At 53.1% G+C, this 17,636-nt stretch overlaps 4 protein-coding genes across 4 annotated transcripts; 3 read left to right on the top strand and 1 right to left on the bottom strand.

Annotated features, from left to right (window-relative positions):
- Positions 1 to 895: 895 nt before the first annotated feature.
- Positions 896 to 4,153, top strand: CABS01_12991 (phosphatidylinositolglycan class N; the record flags this gene model as incomplete). Its single annotated transcript, XM_060546338.1, has 6 exons — positions 896 to 1,073; positions 1,142 to 2,697; positions 2,750 to 2,937; positions 2,991 to 3,102; positions 3,166 to 3,274; positions 3,327 to 4,153. 6 exons carry the CDS (start codon positions 896 to 898, stop codon positions 4,151 to 4,153), a joined length of 2,970 nt encoding a protein of 989 aa, XP_060395484.1.
- A 1,817-nt stretch (positions 4,154 to 5,970) lies between these two features.
- Positions 5,971 to 6,537, top strand: CABS01_12992 (uncharacterized protein; the record flags this gene model as incomplete). The annotated part of the gene is made up of 3 exons (XM_060546339.1): positions 5,971 to 6,024; positions 6,136 to 6,264; positions 6,352 to 6,537. 3 exons carry the CDS (start codon positions 5,971 to 5,973, stop codon positions 6,535 to 6,537), a joined length of 369 nt encoding a protein of 122 aa, XP_060395485.1.
- A 2,419-nt stretch (positions 6,538 to 8,956) lies between these two features.
- CABS01_12993 (fungal specific transcription factor domain-containing protein) lies at positions 8,957 to 13,903 on the top strand (the record flags this gene model as incomplete). Its single annotated transcript, XM_060546340.1, has 4 exons — positions 8,957 to 9,375; positions 9,754 to 10,626; positions 11,319 to 13,769; positions 13,831 to 13,903. The coding sequence occupies 4 exons, from the start codon at positions 8,957 to 8,959 to the stop codon at positions 13,901 to 13,903; spliced, it is 3,816 nt and encodes a 1,271-aa protein (XP_060395486.1).
- A 1,119-nt stretch (positions 13,904 to 15,022) lies between these two features.
- CABS01_12994 (LysM domain-containing protein) lies at positions 15,023 to 16,975 on the bottom strand (the record flags this gene model as incomplete). Its single annotated transcript, XM_060546341.1, has 1 exon — positions 15,023 to 16,975. One exon carries the CDS (start codon positions 16,973 to 16,975, stop codon positions 15,023 to 15,025), a length of 1,953 nt encoding a protein of 650 aa, XP_060395487.1.
- Positions 16,976 to 17,636: the final 661 nt, after the last annotated feature.

The raw sequence follows: 17,636 nt of genomic DNA on the forward strand, positions 1-17,636 counted from the left end.
ACTGGCCTGTAAGAGGGTGCATACCTTGATGTCCCGGTAGCAAATTACACCTCAATGGTCATGTGAAATCCGCTTTTAGCAATACGGAAAGTTGCAATGCTCAATAGAGGGGGTGACTAACAGGAATTCTTCAAATTGCATACATGTCTGAATATATCTGTGTCTAGCCATGGTTTTGACAATGATGTAGACACGTGGGTAAGACCAGGCACTTCCAATCGTGTTATGCTGCTACTACCAGGCAGGCAATAATTAGTAAGGTGTCTTCAAAGTCGCAGACACTGCCCCTGGGCTAAGCTAAGGAACTTCGCAGTGTTGTATCCAGGATGGAAGCTGTAAAAGCCCCGCTACATGCACACAGCCGTTCCCGCTCCACGGCATGGGGCTAGATGTCAATGTGGGTCCGTCATCCCTACACGTCGTCAGTTCGGGGGTGGGAGACGTGTCGCGAAAACCAATAATTTCCGCGTCGATGCAACAAGCGGGACGACTGTCAACCCTGGAGTGGAAAGCGATTACATACATTGAGCTAGACGGGACGGCTGGGTTCTCATTTTCTATGAATAAAGTCCAGCGTTGCGCATCAACATCATTGTATTATATCATTTCTTATAGGAGCAATGCGCGAGCCGTGAAATGACTGCGCTTTCCCTCTCTTTCGTAGAGCTCTCGAACATTTCCCCTTCATTCTTTTGATCCGTCATCCACGAGACCAATCGACTCTGGCGCTGAGCGAGTGGATTCACCCGCCTGTTACCCACTCTGGGCGTGCCATACCCCAGATCATCGTCGATTGAGCTACTCCCACTCCTTTAAGCCCACAGGAGAAGACAGACATCGCAAGAGACACAACCCACCAAAGAGAAGACGTTGCTTCATCACCCCTTCGTCTGTGATGGCAGTCTCCTCGCGCGCCGGCTTTCTAGCCGTCGCTGTCATCTTTCACCTCGTCTATATATATTCGATTTTTGACATTTACTTCGTCAGTCCTATTGTTTCGGGCATGAAGCTTGTTCAAATCGAACGACCCGAAAACTCCAAAGCCCCTGCAGACCGTCTGGTTCTTTTCGTGGGTATGAGCTCGCCCACCTTCTCAAATACCATGGAGTAGCTGGTGCAAGATGCTAACATTCTCTTCCAGGTGACGGTTTACGAGCAGACAAGGCTTTCCAGTCCTTTCCCGACCCCTACCCCGAATCTGAGGATGACTTAACCCCGCGACCCCTCGCCCCTTTCCTACGATCCCGCGTTCTTGAACATGGCACCTTTGGAGTGTCACACACGCGCGTGCCGACTGAATCTCGCCCTGGCCATGTTGCGCTCATCGCCGGTCTTTATGAAGATGTCTCGGCCGTGGCGACTGGCTGGAAGCTCAACCCCGTAAACTTCGACAGCGTCTTCAACCGAAGCCGTCATACCTGGAGTTGGGGATCCCCCGATATTTTGCCAATGTTCGAACAGGGCGCCGTCCCCGGCCGCGTCGATTCCTACACATACGGACACGAGTTTGAGGATTTCAGCCAAGATGCGTTGCAATTGGACTTCTGGGTCTTTGACCACGTCAAGGAGCTTTTCGCCGATGCAGCCAAGAACGACACTCTTGATGCCGCTTTGCGCCAAGACAAAGTCGTCTTTTTCCTCCATCTGCTCGGCCTGGATACCAATGGACACTCGTACCGTCCCTACTCGAAGGAATACTTGCATAATATCAAAGTTGTAGACCAAGGTGTCAAGGAAATTACAGAAATGATCGGGAACTTCTACGCCGATGACCGGACCGCTTTCGTCTTCACTGCCGACCATGGCATGAGTGACTGGGGCAGCCACGGCGATGGCCATCCTAATAACACTCGCACCCCCTTGATCACCTGGGGATCTGGCATTGCCTCGCCGGTGCTTTCCTTCGATTCTGTTGCTCCTGGGCACGACGAGTACTCTTCTGACTGGCATCTTGATGAGATCAAGAGACACGACGTGGCGCAAGCTGATATTGCTGCTCTGATGGCATATTTGATCGGTGTGGAGTTCCCTGCCAACTCCGTTGGTGAGCTACCCTTGTCCTACGTCTCATCGAGTATCGAGGAGAAGGCTCAGGCAGCACTCATCAACGCTCGCGAGATTTTGGAGATGTACAGGGTCAAGGAAGAACAAAAGAAGGCCACGGAGCTCCGCTACCGACCATTCCAGCCCTTGAGTGATGCAGGTTTGGCCCCTGAGCGCCGAGTGGCCGCTATCCAACGTTTGGTCGACGCTGGCAACTACGAAGAGGCCATTGAGGAGTCTGCAGCTCTTATGAAGATCGCCCTGGAGGGCTTGAGATACCTCCAGACTTACGATTGGCTGTTCCTCCGCACGCTGATCACAATCGGATACCTTGGTTGGATGGCGTTCGCATTGACGATTGTCGTTGACCTGCATGTTCTGCGTGGCAGCCAGCTTCCTTCACGTACGACTCTTGGCACGACGGCTTTTAGCTCCGTCCTTGCAGCGTTGTACGCATCCTTCATCATTTCCAAGTCCCCGGTCACATATTATGCCTATGGTTTCTTTCCCGTCGTCTTCTGGGAGGAAGTCTGGGCTAGACGTAGCTCTCTTATCGAGGGCCGAAAGGTTCTCTTTGGGCACATCAAGACTGGAGCGAGTATTTTTTCGTTCCTGCTGAACCTCGTGGCTTACATCGGCATTATCGTGTCTTTGGTAAGATGAATCTTTGCTTCGACCGGTGGACACTACTAATCCAGGTACACAGGCTCTGGGATACATTCATCGCGAGGTTCTCACCGTGATCTACGTTCTCGCGGCTTTCTGGCCAATGACGTATGGCCTGAGATTCCTTCAGTTGAACTCTCTGCTGTCTGTCGTCTGGTTCTTCTCCTGCTTGGTCATGAGCGTGTTTACGTTGCTCCCCGCCATGAAGTCAGAGGATATCCCTTTAATGTACGTTCGCCCCATGCCATTCATACTGGGACTCACATTTTAACGCATGGCAGTGTGGCCGGTGGAATCGTCATGGCCGCCATTGGTCTGGCGTATCTTATCTGGGAGGACAGACTGTTGGCGAAGCCAGCTCTGCCCATATCCAGGGCTCTGACAGGTATTCAGGTGAGGAATTGTGCTCAGGTTGAGGTGCTACGAGACAACAAAGGCTAACTAGAGACCTTGCAGATCGGCTTGATCTTACTTGCGATCGTGGTCACTCGGTCCAGCGCTATCTCTCTTCAGGCGAAGGCGGGGTTGCCTCGGGGAAATCAAGTTGTAGGCTGGATTGTTCTGGGTAAGTGTTCGAGGGCAGGATAACTTCGTGGCATTGCTAACCATCTGTCCAGTTATTTCGCTGCTCATGCCCTTGGCTCAACGTCTGCAGCCCAACAGCCACTACAAGCACAGTCTGATGACCATGTTCTTGACCTGTGCACCGACGTTCGTAATCTTAACCATCTCCTACGAAGGTGTCTTTTATGTGGCTTTCAGTGCCTTGCTGGTTGCCTGGGTCGGTCTGGAGCATCGCGTATTCGTCTTTAGCAAGGGCACTGAGGAAGATCGACGCTCTTCCTCAAGAGACACTGCCAGTAAGCCACAGAATGCGTCCACGTCACGCTTTAGAGCCTTGACTCTCGCCGACGCGCGAGTATGTCTGTTCTTCTTCGTCTTGCTGCAATCAGCCTTCTTCAGCACTGGGAACGTAGCGTCGGTTTCATCCTTCAGCTTGGACAGCGTGTACCGCCTAATTCCCATCTTTGATCCCTTCTCCCAGGGGGCACTTCTCGTCGTCAAGCTCATGATTCCGTTTGCCCTCATATCGGCGAACCTCGGGATCCTTAACGTCAGACTTGGCGTGGCGCCCTCCTCTCTCTTCATGGTTGTAATGGCCATCAGCGACGTCCTCACTCTATACTTCTTCTGGGTGGTCAAGGATGAGGGCTCTTGGCTGGAGATCGGCTCGACTATTAGCCACTTTGTCATTGCCAGTCTGTTATGCGTCTTCGTGGCGCTCCTCGAGGGTGTGAGTGCCCTGTTCATTAGTGGCATTGAAGTTGAGGGGTCTGAACCAAAAGTCGGACAGAACGGAACGGCCGCGGCGGCGTCTGCCTCCGCCGGAGGCACAATCGCCAACGGCAACGGAAAGACATCGGGTGCTGGTACAAGGCTATAAAGGGGGGGGGGGGGGGGCTTTCCAATGGTTCCGGTGGAGGCGGAGGATAATGTACATATGATGGCATCAGATACTAATTTATTACTACAATGCCTGGTGATACCCCGGATTTTGCGCTAAATCGAGACGTGTGGAAACCAAAGCCGCAGGAATCCCTTGGAATCAGAGACTCGCGGTAAGACCCGGAATGAGCTCGGCAAGCTGTGTCCTGTGAGCTTGACATTTCTACGTGCCGTTTGTTGACCGGCTTAAGTGCCCAATGACATGTTTGAACCCCACACTCTTCGTAACTGGGGAAAGCTCTTGGCTTTCAAAGACGTAGTTGTCGCTGTTCAGTGACGAAACTTTCTCGGCTTTCAACCTCTTTTTCTACAACCACCAAATCAACGTGCCTCGGCATCGCCCAGATAGAAGAAATTGTAGTACATATTTCAAGCCCGTGAAGCCCCGGTGATCTCAAGGGCTGTCCCGGGACATAGGTTAGTCACATTCGTATATCGGCCGTATGGAAGGGGCGGGAAGCTGGGAAAAGGAGGGGGGGGGGGGGGCGGGGGGGGAAGGGAATATTGCGGGTTGAAAAGGAAATTCGGGGAGCTAAGGCTAACTGGTCATTTGGCCCTGCAAGGAACATAACACAACGCGGCAATGACAGAATGTCTAGTCTAGTGTGCCGGCCTAGTCATTGGTGATCTTACGTGGAGTTGAGTGATCTCGGGGAGATAATGCGGGGAAGTAAGTAGATATAGATGTAGCAGCCCAAACCAGGCCCAGGCCTCACTCCATACTCTGGGCCTGTTTGTATGCTTCAATACGTCAAGTACTGGGTGATTAGTACCCCTTGGCTGGGCGTTTCATTCTCTGTTTGCGTGTGTGATGTGGTTACAGCAACCTTGAATTTCGTATACTAGTCCCACAAACGTATAGATTGGCTCTCGAATGTTGTCGAGGAACCGGAGAATCCCGTTTTGTCATCTTCATTGGGCTAGTTGTATTGACATGCAATTCCCTATTGCCCGCCCCACGATCCTGCCTGCATATGTGAGGGTGATATGGCGGGGAAAGGTTGCATGAGCTGGGTTAAATACGTCGTGAGACGGAAAGACGGGCATGTTACTCTTAACCTGTCGAGACACTCGTTTATCTGAAGCAAGACGGAGAATAAAACCGGCAGTGAAAGTTGAAAGAGTAGTAGCGGTCTACCTACAAGGCTACATGCCAAGATGAGAGCCCGTATGATGTAGACTTCTCCAGCTCTACTAGCACAAATACAAATGATCGACCCAGACAGGATCGGGCATTGAAAGTAAATCGCACGATACGGTACGCACACGATACAGCTTTACAGCTAATGAGACAGAGTGCTACAATACCAGGAAACTCTAGTTATGTTGGGAACAGATCCAAGCATTCAATGCAAGCTGGCAACCTCTAAAAGCAACAGCCCGTGGAGGAAGAAGAATCAGAGGAGCAATATCGAATGGAAGAAACTGCATTACCCAAAAAACGTGCCAAATTGGTAAACAGCGCGGGGATACAGATCCTATTCAGTTGTCGTTCCTCCGGACGATCGTGGACCGCGGTCATCCCAAGTTCCCAAGACCAACGCAGTAACGGCCTGAAAAGTTTGCGGCGTCTAGAATCCCAATTTTGTAAGAATCATTTGTCATTTGCTGTGCAACACTTACAAGACATTGGCACACTTTAACACTCACACAGTCCACTAGACTTGGAGACAGACACACGATACACACCAAAGAAGTTCACCGGCGGCACACTAGACAAAATCGTACAGCTAGTATCCCAGTCACCTTGGTACCATGGACTGCTCGGGTTCCGCGCGCGGAAATCATCATGAGCAGTTCGACTACGCAGTGTGTAGACTAATAAACTTTCTGTCGCAACGTCAGTGTTTCCCACCCCGGGGGAGTGCCGTGCGGCGCGCCAACTCTCGAGTCCACCACTTAAGCATATCGCCATGGCAGTTCTGGATCTTTAACAACCGTAATGGTGGTGGTATTGGTGGTGGTGCCGTGTGCGCCGGTACCCTTGCCATGGCCAGGGAAACGCTGCCCGGCAATCGGAAGAGCCCGGCGAGAAGTGAGCTCATCTACGTAGGTATACCTTTTCTGTCTGATTTCCTTTCCCCATTTCGAGTGATCATATACAAGCTAGACGGTTCAAAGGAAGGCACTCTTTAGAGAAACTTGGAAGAGGTGACGCTGCGTGACGGACACCAGACGCACAGAGAGCAGGGCGGTCATGCAATCGAAGTCGAGGTCGTGATCATATGCTTTTTCTCGGCACCTCAGCATTTCTGGGCGCAGCAAAAGAAGAAATCCACCTTGGAGAGTCGAGACGCACAGCAAAGCGTGGTCCTTGCCTAAAGAGGTAATACATGCGCGGGCCAGCACCGTTTCGGAGCACCCCCCCCCCCCCCCCCGATCCATACCCTTACCGCGACTTCGGAGTACGATTCCTTCAGGCACTATCCGTACGTACTTACCTTACTTTTGAATGCTCTATCCAGTCGTGCAGCTGCGAATAAGCAGGAGCTCATCACCAACAACTGATCACCGTACCGCTGCCCGCACCGCACCGTTCCTGCTCCTTACCCTACCCGCATCTGCGCGCGCGCGCGCGCAGCCTGCACCCCGCCCCTTCCGCAGTCCTCCATACGCTACATCCCTTGATACCTACCTTAGGTAGTATACGTAGTACCTAGCATTTAGTATATCATTTTACGGGCCTGCGCCTGCGCGGTTGCCTAGCCCCTGCAGGCCCTCACCTTCCCTTCCCTTGCCGTGAGCCTGGCGGGGTGTCTTCTGCAACCACAATCCCGCAACCCGCACCCTTAGCAGTCCATTCCCCGTACATCACGGCCAATTCCATCTCTTTTACCCCAGATCTAGCGGGTTACGCCCAGCCTCACCCTCGCCCTCACCCTCACCCTCGTCCACCCCCCATACCGTACCTATCCGTTCCGAGGAGGGCTAAAAGAATCATGTTCGAAATGGATGGCCGGGGAGGAGCGGAAGGAGTGTATTCACCTCCTCAGTCTCCGTCGTTCTCAACATGGATTGGCGCATGACTGTTCAACCAGTGGCGTGGGTTGGATTTTGAATGACTGCCACCTGCGGCAACAGACACTGCTTCATGTCCCGCTGCCTCACTTTCTAGCCCCCCTGCGCACCCTAGGCATTCTATACTACATATGGACTCTGGGCGGGCCATGGCACACGATCATCCGTCTTCGCCGGAAGCCGGGACCAGGAAAGACGTTGGCGGGGGAGGGGCAGCGATCCTGCGAGCACTGGATAGCACCGTTTGAGAAGTCTCACATGCTTGCCCTGTAAACGTTTGTGGCTTGCTCTCTCGCTCCATTCCACCGGCCTTGGGTACACACTCCGTCGAGGCTGTCACACTTACCCACAAGACCATAATCTCGGCGTCAACAGCCAAGGGGACCATCGAGCTAAACCATTGGCGGCGGCAGAGGCGAAGCCTGGCACTCGACACTGCACACTGATCACTAGTCACTGGTCACGTAGAAACTACATGCTAAAGCAAGGATGGAGACGGTGTGATTCTTTTCATGCGATGTACCTGGGGACTTGGTATTGGCGTCAGCTCGAGGAGCCGGATCCTTTCTTCCAGACTCCAGTTATCATCTCCGATGTCTATAATAGAAGATGGCTCGCTCCCGTTCACGCGTATCTTGTCTGGGAGTAAAACACCCAAGCCTCAAAAGCAAGCATAGCCGCAGGTAACCAAGGAAAGAAACGCAAGATAACGCCTGTTTTGCTTCCGCTGCGGTCTTCAAAGTGGGAACACGTCGAGCCATAACTGGATCCGATATTTGAGAAAACGAAGCTGGGGCCAGACGACTAGCCGGACCTCCCTCCGTGATACCTGCCTAGCCTTACAACTCTTGCCTTGTGATACGGACACAAGGCAGATCGTCCCGGGACAAGGGCAGACGAGTTTGCCTTACTTACACGGGAGCCGATTGCGAGATATCGAGAAAGTAGCGAGTCAACGTCGAGAAAAGACTGCAGCGCATCACCACATACCACAACAGTGGATCTCCTACAACGTTGAACCTGGGAGCTAGACGACAGCAAGCGATAGAAACGCCAAAGGCTCTATGCTGTGAAGCTAAAGCTGATTGCCTTTTCTGTCTTTGCTGGTGAACAGACCAGTAATGTGAAGAGGGGGCTTTGCTCAACAAGGAACCTGAGCAGCGGCAAACCGGCAGATGCAGCGGGAATTGGTTGGGTTTCTGATTCCCCGATCTATTATATCCCGTCATCGGCCGAGCTTCAAACCTACAGGCGACAACTCTGTCCGATCTTCAGACCAAGAAACCTACCTCAGTAGCGTAAGAAAAAAAGAAAAAAAAAAGACAGCAGGGTATCTGAGTAGGAAAACAGGGTTCTAGACCAACGTACATGACAGCAGCTCCAGCTCTGTAGGGATATCGTTTCTTGGTATGTCATGTTGTAGTTTACTTGAAAGGTACGCGACCCTTCCAGAGTCGCCCTTCGCGGTGGTTGTGTTGGTTGTTGAACTGCGTCACCATTTATCTTCGTTCTTCTGTTGTCATGTCCCTTTCTTTTGCAAAGCAGCTTAGAGTCTGGGCAGGCAGATGAGATCCTTCCTGCGCAAAGACACAACACGCTAAAGTACTGACCGTGATACACGGCAGCTTATTGCCCGAGTTACACGACAGCAAGACACGCCGGACAAAGCACAAACATCCTCACAAAGGTCAGGAGGTCATTCATCTCCTGAGGCCAAATTTGGATGGCTGTGCTCCAGTGGCCAAGTGTGCCGAATCTTGAAGAGGACGGCGACCTTGAATTTCCCGGAGTTGTGCTATTGAAGCAGCAGCAGCAGCAGCAGCAACAAGAAACCGATCAACACTACCATCGAAACGAGCAACTATCACAGCAAAACTACTTTGGATTTGAAGAAGAGACAAAACAAGACACCGGGTTGCCAGAATTAGGCAAAGAAACCGACAGTGAGGTTCGAAAACACAGCCTCGACCATCACGTCAGCCGCGACCTGGACTTGAACTTGACATTCAGCCTTGACCTCGGCATCGACGGTGACATTGACCTTCCAGCGGCTCATGTTGATGCAGCCGAATCTGGGATTCTGACAGAGAACAATTACAACGCGATTGCCGGTCTGCGGCAACAAAGCGAACCCAATCTAACGTCAGTGCTCTTCCCATTCCATCAGTCGCAGCAGAGACAAGAAGAAGAAAAAGAAGAACGGACGGGGCAACATCAGTTGTTGTTTGATACGGGTACATCAACGGATATAAGCTGCAGTGCAGGAGGAAGAGAACAAGAAGAAGGAAGAAGAGAGGCAAGAGTTGTAGAGGTCCCCACGTTTGGATTGCACCTTCCTGGACCTCAACCTGTGTTAGGTTCCGGACCTACTATTGACCCATCTTTTTCTCTTTTGGAATCATCCACAATACCAGCAACAACATCAGTAAGTAGAAGAACGACAGGAACAACATCATCATCAGGAGTTGCAGGACACTCGGCAGAAGTGCAGTTTCCGAATTCCATCTCATCAATCTCCAGCCCCAGCAGCTCCGGCACTAGCAGCTCCACCGCCCCTGGTTCCACGTCCCGCAGGCCCATCCTCTTCTCATCAGCATCAGCACCGGCGCCAGCACCAGCACCCGCATCAGCATCAGCATCAGGGGAAATACCATTTGCCCACCCCCACTCCCACCACTCCTTGTTCTCGCTGACCTCACCCCCCCTCCACCCGCATCCGCATCCGCACCCGCACACGCACCCGCACCCACGCCACCTGAACAATTCTCGTACACATCAGAAGCACCAGAAGAAGTACCAGAAGCCTTACCAGCGTCAGCAGCAGCAGGGCCACTACCTCCAACACCAACACCACGCCCACTCCCCGTACCCAGCCGGCCAGGCCAGCCACCAGCACCACCACCATAATCACCAGGCTCCGCTGCCTCCGTCCATCCCAGTCTCGGTCTCAGTCCCAGCACCACCAACAACAGCACCACCAGCACAAACACATCCAGAGCCTGCGCCAGAGCCAGACGTTGTTGCGCCTGGGCCACCAGAGCCTGTGACTCGGCCGCTGCCACACCTGTTCCCTCCCACTGGCCCTCCTCCCATTACTAGTCGACCCGAGAAATTCGTCGACGAACCTCTTCACCATTACCCTCACGACTCCGTCGCAGCTCACGCTTCACGGTCGCCCATGGATGTCGATATGTCGTCGACCGACCTTTCGGCTCAGCAGCAGCAACAGCAGCAGCAGCTAAACCAGCAACAATCACCACAAAAATCAGAGTCGCCATCACAGGCCCCAGGAACCTCTACCAATCCAGCTGGCGCGAGTCCCAACGCTCAAGGTAGCTCTGCTGCTGCTGCCGCCGCGGCCGCGGCCGCCGCGAACCACTTGAGTTTTCGCAGGTTCGTCCCTCACCATCGACCCAAATTCCGTCAAATTTTTTCAATAGCCATCTTCCAATCAATGGCGGATGTAACCTGTGTGCTAATATATTTTTTGATTCGAATAGGCAACGAGCTTCTAGAGCTTGCGAGGTACGTAGTCTCACACCTTATTGTTTTGTCGCGCCCGCCATTCCGTGGCCCCTCTGCCCACTTTGTGCCGAGGTATCGCTAATCGCGCCGCGGCGCTGCGTTGCGCTCTACTGGTGCAATGCTGCCCTGCGAGATCTCACGCCCACCTCTTGTCGGCCTTCCGTTATCTGAATCAAAGCTAACCTTGTATTGTACAGACATGTCACGCCCGCAAGGTACGAATAGTCTTCTTTTCTATTTGAGTGTTCTTTCTCTTGTGGGCGATTGAGCTTCCGGGTCGGCCGATTCCTACCCACAACCGAATTCCACCTACCCCCTCCTCCGATCGACACTTTTCGCCAAACCTCTTCGTCTAATATCTTTGTCTAGGTACGATGCGACGCCGCGAGTCTCGGTGTGCCCTGCACAAACTGCGTAGCCTTCCAAATAGAATGTCGCATTCCGACCCCAAAGCGCAAGAAGACTACGAATGCCGGAACGAACAAGGACTCGGACAGGTCTGCCTCAGCTTCGCCGTTTCCACATGCTCCCAGTCATGGGCTAACTGAGGTGTGCTCCAGCGAGAAAGGAGATAATGCTGAAGAGCGTTCACCGAGAGCTCCCAGTGTTCCTGCGCCAGGACCTGGGACCTTCCCGCCGCGGACTCCTGCTGTCTATCACACCACAGATGGCACGCCGTCGTCCACCTATACCGAGTCGCAAGCCCGAAAGGAGGAAGTCGATAGTGGCACTTATCTCAACCTGGTGATGAAACCAAAGTTCACGAGAGCCCCTATAACGGATGCTGGCAGGGTCGCGTACCTCGGAGAGTCGTCCAATTTGACGTTGCTTGTACACGATCGACAAGGCTCCTCAGACGTAGTGCACTATCCTCTACCCGAAAATGTGAGGGGTTCCAGGGCCCGATTGACCGAGCTGGACAACGTCGAAATCGATATCCTGCACCAACGCGGCGCCTTCCTTCTACCGCCCAGATCTTTATGCGACGAGCTTATCGACTCCTACTTCAAATGGATCCATCCGATCGTTCCGGTCATCAACCGTACCCGCTTCATGCGACAGTATCGCGACCCTAAGAACCCGCCGTCCCTTTTATTACTGCAGGCTGTGCTGCTGGCCGGCTCAAGAGTCTGCACGAATCCACAGCTGATGGATGCCAATGGTTCGACGACGCCCGCTGCCCTGACCTTCTACAAAAGGGCAAAGGCGCTCTACGATGCCAACTACGAAGACGATCGGGTGACCATTGTGCAGTCATTATTGTTGATGGGGTGGTACTGGGAAGGACCTGAAGATGTCACCAAGAACGTTTTTTATTGGAGTCGAGTCGCCACCATCGTTGCTCAGGGTTCTGGAATGCATCGAAGTGTTGAGCAGTCACAACTCAGCCGCTCCGACAAGAGGCTGTGGAAACGAATCTGGTGGACTCTCTTTACACGAGACAGGTCTGTTGCCGTTGCTCTCGGCCGACCAGTTCACATCAACCTCGACGACTCCGACGTCGAGATGCTCACTGAGGATGACTTTATCGAGGATGATGGCGACCGTAACAGCGAGTACCCTCCAGATCCCATACACGTGCAGTTCTTCATGCAGTACGTCAAGCTTTGCGAAATCATGGGCCTGGTGCTGTCTCAGCAGTACTCGGTAGCCTCCAAAGGACGACAGAGAAACGCCATCGACTTGACCCATAGCGATATGGCTCTCGCCGATTGGCTCCAAAATTGCCCAAAGATCGTGTACTGGGAGGTTGCTCGGCATCACTTTTGGTCAGCCCTGCTACACTCGAATTACTACACAACACTGTGCCTCTTACACAGAGCTCACATGCCGCCAAATGGAGGCAGTCGTTTCCCTGACGATTCTCCATATCCTTCACGAAACATTGCGTTCCAAGCCGCGGCTATGATCACCTCTATCATCGAGAACTTGGCAGCTCATGGCGAACTTCGATTCTGTCCGGCATTTGTTGTGTACAGCTTGTTTTCGGCCCTGATCATGCACGTCTACCAAATGCGGTCGCCGGTCCCATCGATTCAGCAGGTAACCCAGGACAGGTTAAGAACATGCATGCAGGCCCTCAAGGAAGTGTCGCGAGTTTGGCTGGTAGGAAAGATGGTGTATACCTTATTTGAGTCCATCATAGGAAACAAAGTGCTCGAGGAACGGCTGCAGAAGGCTGCGGGTAAGAGGCACAGGAAAGCGCAACAGGCGTTGGCACAGCTGGAGCAGCAACAGCGGCCGCAGGACGTTGCCAAGAGGAAGTACGACGACATGGCGATCGACTTCAGCGTCAATACTCCAACGCCTCAAGAGTCTTATGAAAGATCGCGTCCGCAGACCCCTAGCCATATGAAGGGCGACGGAGGTTCAAATCAGCAGACGATGCCGCCTCCGATCACATCACCCAATGCGAGACAGAACGCAGACACGTTCATGGGCGGAACCTCCTCTAGGCCACAGACCAGACCAGCGACGCCCTTCAACCCTTCATTCTCGGTGCCGGCCACACCGCCAGACCTGTATCTTGTTACACGTAACTCGCCGAATATTTCTCAGTCCTTGTGGGAAAACTTCCAACCCGACCAGCTTTTCCCAGACAGCGCAAGTATGCCTGCATTCCCGCACATGTCACCGCCACCGAATCACCATGGCCTAGATACAGGCCTCATGGCGCAGCTGCATAATCAAAACACGTCCCATGGTCTACCAGCACAAAGCACTCAGTTCCAAGCACGTGGCCCTACCAAACAAGGATTGAGTGGAAGCCCTCAGCAAGGCGCGAACGTCCTGGGGTCTGGCATGCAGGGTTTCCAGCAGCAGCAACCGCAGCAGCAACAACAGGCACAGGGGCAAGGGCAGAGCTCCAACAACAATAACAGCCTCAACAGCAATCTCTGGACAGCGAATTTCGACGGCTTGATGCCGGATGGACAAAGCCCAAGTGACAGCTGGAGTACAGGATCAGCTCAAGGGCAACCTGTTCCAAACACGCTCAATGTTGAAGATTGGTAGGTGGACGCCATGCTAGATTCCCGAGAACGCCGCAGAGAGCTAACGTTATTGTGCTAGGTTCCAATTCTTTGGTATCAATAACGGTGACCTGGCTAGCATGAATCTTGATTTGGGGTTAGGACCCCAGTAGGATGAATTCGTAGGGCGATTTTGCGCATATTCCATCAGCCGTGTCCAACGTATTTGCAATCGAAGTTGACTTATGACTTACACATGGCGGGAAGGTGCATAGCGGATGTATCGCCAAATGATACCATCTCGTCACGGGAGCTTCGTGTTTACTTGGTAGCATGTGTGGGAAAAGTTAGGACATTCCTGGGCGAGTGACCTAAGCAATCAATGTATACCGATTCTTCAATACAAGTTGATGGTTCAAACTTGAGAAGACATAAGCCATATGATGTGATGGTATGACACGATACGCTTACGTATGCCTTTTGACACGTTATTTAGAGAAGATGGGCTTTCACATGATACGGCTAGACCCTGAAGAGGCTTCAACTCCAGGCTTTGCTTTTTGCGTATATACTCAGCTTCATTCTCCCAACCGGCACGAAGAGTACCTTTCGAGATTCGGATCAGCCGAGTTTGAACATATCTTCACATCGTCACCCTTCAGCAGTATAGGCAGGCATTTATAGTCTGATCCTGTAAATCAAGGACCAAAGTATTGGTGTTGGAAAAGCTGGCTGGGGGTCAATGATATTGCATAGCCAAAGACTAGGTGGTTTCTAGAAGCTGATAGAAAAATTGTATCCTTTTCCCTTTCTCCCGCCTCCGCCTCGCTTCAGAAAGAACCCTCTCGTCAACAAACCCCTTGATCGCCTGCCCGCCAACCAAACCCTGGGTTGACAACCCAATCTTCTACTGCTCCCAAAGTCTAATGTTTGAAAATAAAAAGTTGTAAACAAAGATAAAGGGGGTGAAGGGGTTAGACAAGCGGTGAACCTAAGAGGCTGAAAGCCCAACCTGACCGGCACACTCACTTCACATCACACCCCTCCTTCTGTCTGCCCTTCCCTCAATGCCCGCTAACGCCTATATAATGCGCAATCACTCCAACACGAGTTCCGACACCTCTACATATCGCCCCTGCACCCAGACCGTTGGGATCTTCTTTATGAATTTGGATTACGAGGTGTGTTCCCGCCGAGGCTTTGTTCGAGGAGCACCGAGAGTACCCATCTGTAATCCCTAGTTCCAGACTCTTCCCATTTCAACAGCAAATGCAAACCAACTGTGAGCAAGCTCAGTCCGACTTTTTGCCCTTTGCTGCTGCTGCAGTGTTGCTCAAGCCTCGTCTCAAGACGGGCCCCTCTCCATCGCTCCTCCCACTGGAGCCAATCGTCATAGGCGCAGCGTCAAGCAAGCCTGTGCTGGTTACTCCGCCGCTGGTTGCGGGCATAGGCAACCTTCCATCGTCACTGTTTGTATCAGTCAACTCGATGAGATCCAGATCATCTGGCTGACGGCTTCGGGACCCCAAGGTAGGCGTGCCCGGAGACTTTGCAAACGCGCCTCGAAGCCATGTCTCCACTGATGCTGCTGCGCGGTCTAAGCCAGAGCCTTGTCGGGACGTCGCTGATAGATCCTGTCCCTCATCGAAAGGACTTTCTACGATGCCGCTGCTGGAACCCGGCCGAAATCCAAAGTTTGCGGTCTCGGACCCCATTACGGAAATCGATGGCAGAGACTCGTCGATGGCGATACCGGGGAGATGCTTCTTCGCCCAAGAATTTAAATAATCTTTCTCCGGTCCAGGTGCTCGTACACTTCGCCCCAACGAGCCTACGCCTCCGGGCCTCCTCATCCATGCTGGCCGGGTATCGCCTGCATCACTGCCCATCCTGCTTCTCGACGATGCCGGAGTCGATCGCCCTGGAGTACCGGGTAGGTTTGGTCGACTGCTCAAGTTGCTCTGGCGTCGCGACGATGGCCTACCAACTTGCTCTGGGCTTTCTGTGAGTCCAGCTGTTATGGCCGCGGCATCGAGAGAGTGTCTCGGCGTCGAGATGCTTGAGGTGCTTCGGAGGCTCTTCTTCCGACGTGGAGGGAAGTACCCAATCGTTTTGCTCGACACGCGGGCGATCTCAACTGGTTTTGAGACAGAGTCCAGTGCAACCCATCGAACGTGAGACCAAGGAGGCTCTTCTTGGTCATCGTTGTTGGAGAGTCGAGACGACGACCCGTTTTGAGTAGGCAGACTGAAGAAGTCGACTTGTTGTGGTTGTGCCGAGGTCTGCTTACCCCAGCCATGAGCGCTTCGAGGTTCCGGTGTTGGGGCTAGCAAGTCGACATTCTGCCCCTCGTGCGAGGGTGGCTCGCAAGGGCGACCCTTGACTTCGCATGCATCTACTGGTATGGCAAGCCACTTGCGCACCAGTATGTCTCTAGACCACAGGCCGTTTGCCTTTCTGAATGCGTCTTCGCGGCACCTGTACTTGAGCACTATGCCGGCATAGGTGTCAGTTGGTTGCACATGGTGTATATACACCAATTGATCTTGGACCTCTTCTTCCTGTGGTGCGTCCCTGGCGATTTCGTCCGAGTTTCTCTTCTTGTACTTGCCCGACACATCGAGGCCACCATTAACTCCGTCGTGACTTTCCAAAACGCTCGCTGTCCGGGCTGCCTTGAGGGCAGCATCTCTTTCTGCGAGAGAGCCTGCCGCAATGTCTCTCTGCGCAGGCCTACTATTGGGGGGCGGCGCTGGGCCCCAGTCTTTGGGAGCCTTTCGTGGCGGGGTAGAATAGTCTCTTTTCAAAGGATTGATGTTCGTCCGTCTCCCTTCCCTGTGATCTGACTCGTAGCCCGCATCGTGGACACTTCCACCAGACAAGATGGAAGAAGCAAGCCCTTGGATAGAAGCCCAGCCTTGCGACCATGTGGTGTCGAGGAAACTGGCCGAGTTTGGTGCGGTGTTGTTTCGACGGGCGGCGGAGGATGCACTTCGAGCACCGGACTTGGAGGCATCGCGGGATAAGTGGCTGGATGGCATGGGACTTGGCTCACGGCTTGGTGAACGCAAGGCAGAAAAGGAAGCCGACAGCTTATCCAAGGGCCCTCCGCCAGTGGAGGAGTCCTCTGCAGTGCTGATGAGACGCCGGTTGCGTGGGCGGGCTTCGGCATCATGACGTGCTGGCATGAGGGCCGAAGAAGACATGTGTGATGTCGACCCGGCCGGGTTTAGGGAATCTGCCATGATGGAGCAAGGCCGCCCACCTCGTCGCTTGGGTGGTAGGCAGTTGAAAGGGAGGGCATCAGCGCGTGGCTTCGATCATCGACAGTATTCGGTCGCTTGGAAGACGGTAATATGCGATCTGGGTCGGCAGCGCCGTGGGCGACTTCGGAGTAGGAAGCACAGAAGGTTGAAAGCGGTAGGTCGAAGGAGAGGGCGATAAAGTATGTGTTTCGGTCAAGGCGGATTAAGTTCACAGGGGACGTCAGAGTGTCGCTCTCGCGTGTATCTCGAAGGGAAGAACAGCTGAGGCCAAGGGAGGAGCAGGTGTAGTAGTCGTTGGTTGGTTGAGGAATGAATGGATGGAAGTGATGTATGATGGCCGAATGGATGGACAATTGGAACCGTGGTCGTGTACCTTTTCTTTAGCGTATGCAGTAGCAGCCAGCATGGGAAGCAAGCAGTGACAAGCAGCAGCGGACGGGAAGCGGTGGTAGGATGGCGACCGTGGGTGGTGGCAGCAGGAGCGAACCGCATGTGCGTATGCGATAAGACACCACCCCACACGACGGATCACCCCCTACGACGGATCACCCAATTCGGCCACATTCAGCCAAAACCGCTATTCCATATATATATAAATAATTAAAGAATAAATATTTCAAAAAATACACAAGCTAAAAAA

The sequence above is a fragment of the Colletotrichum abscissum genome (genome assembly GCF_030869225.1).
Source record: "Colletotrichum abscissum strain IMI 504890 chromosome Unknown Scaffold_41.1, whole genome shotgun sequence".
Taxonomy (NCBI): domain Eukaryota; kingdom Fungi; phylum Ascomycota; class Sordariomycetes; order Glomerellales; family Glomerellaceae; genus Colletotrichum; species Colletotrichum abscissum.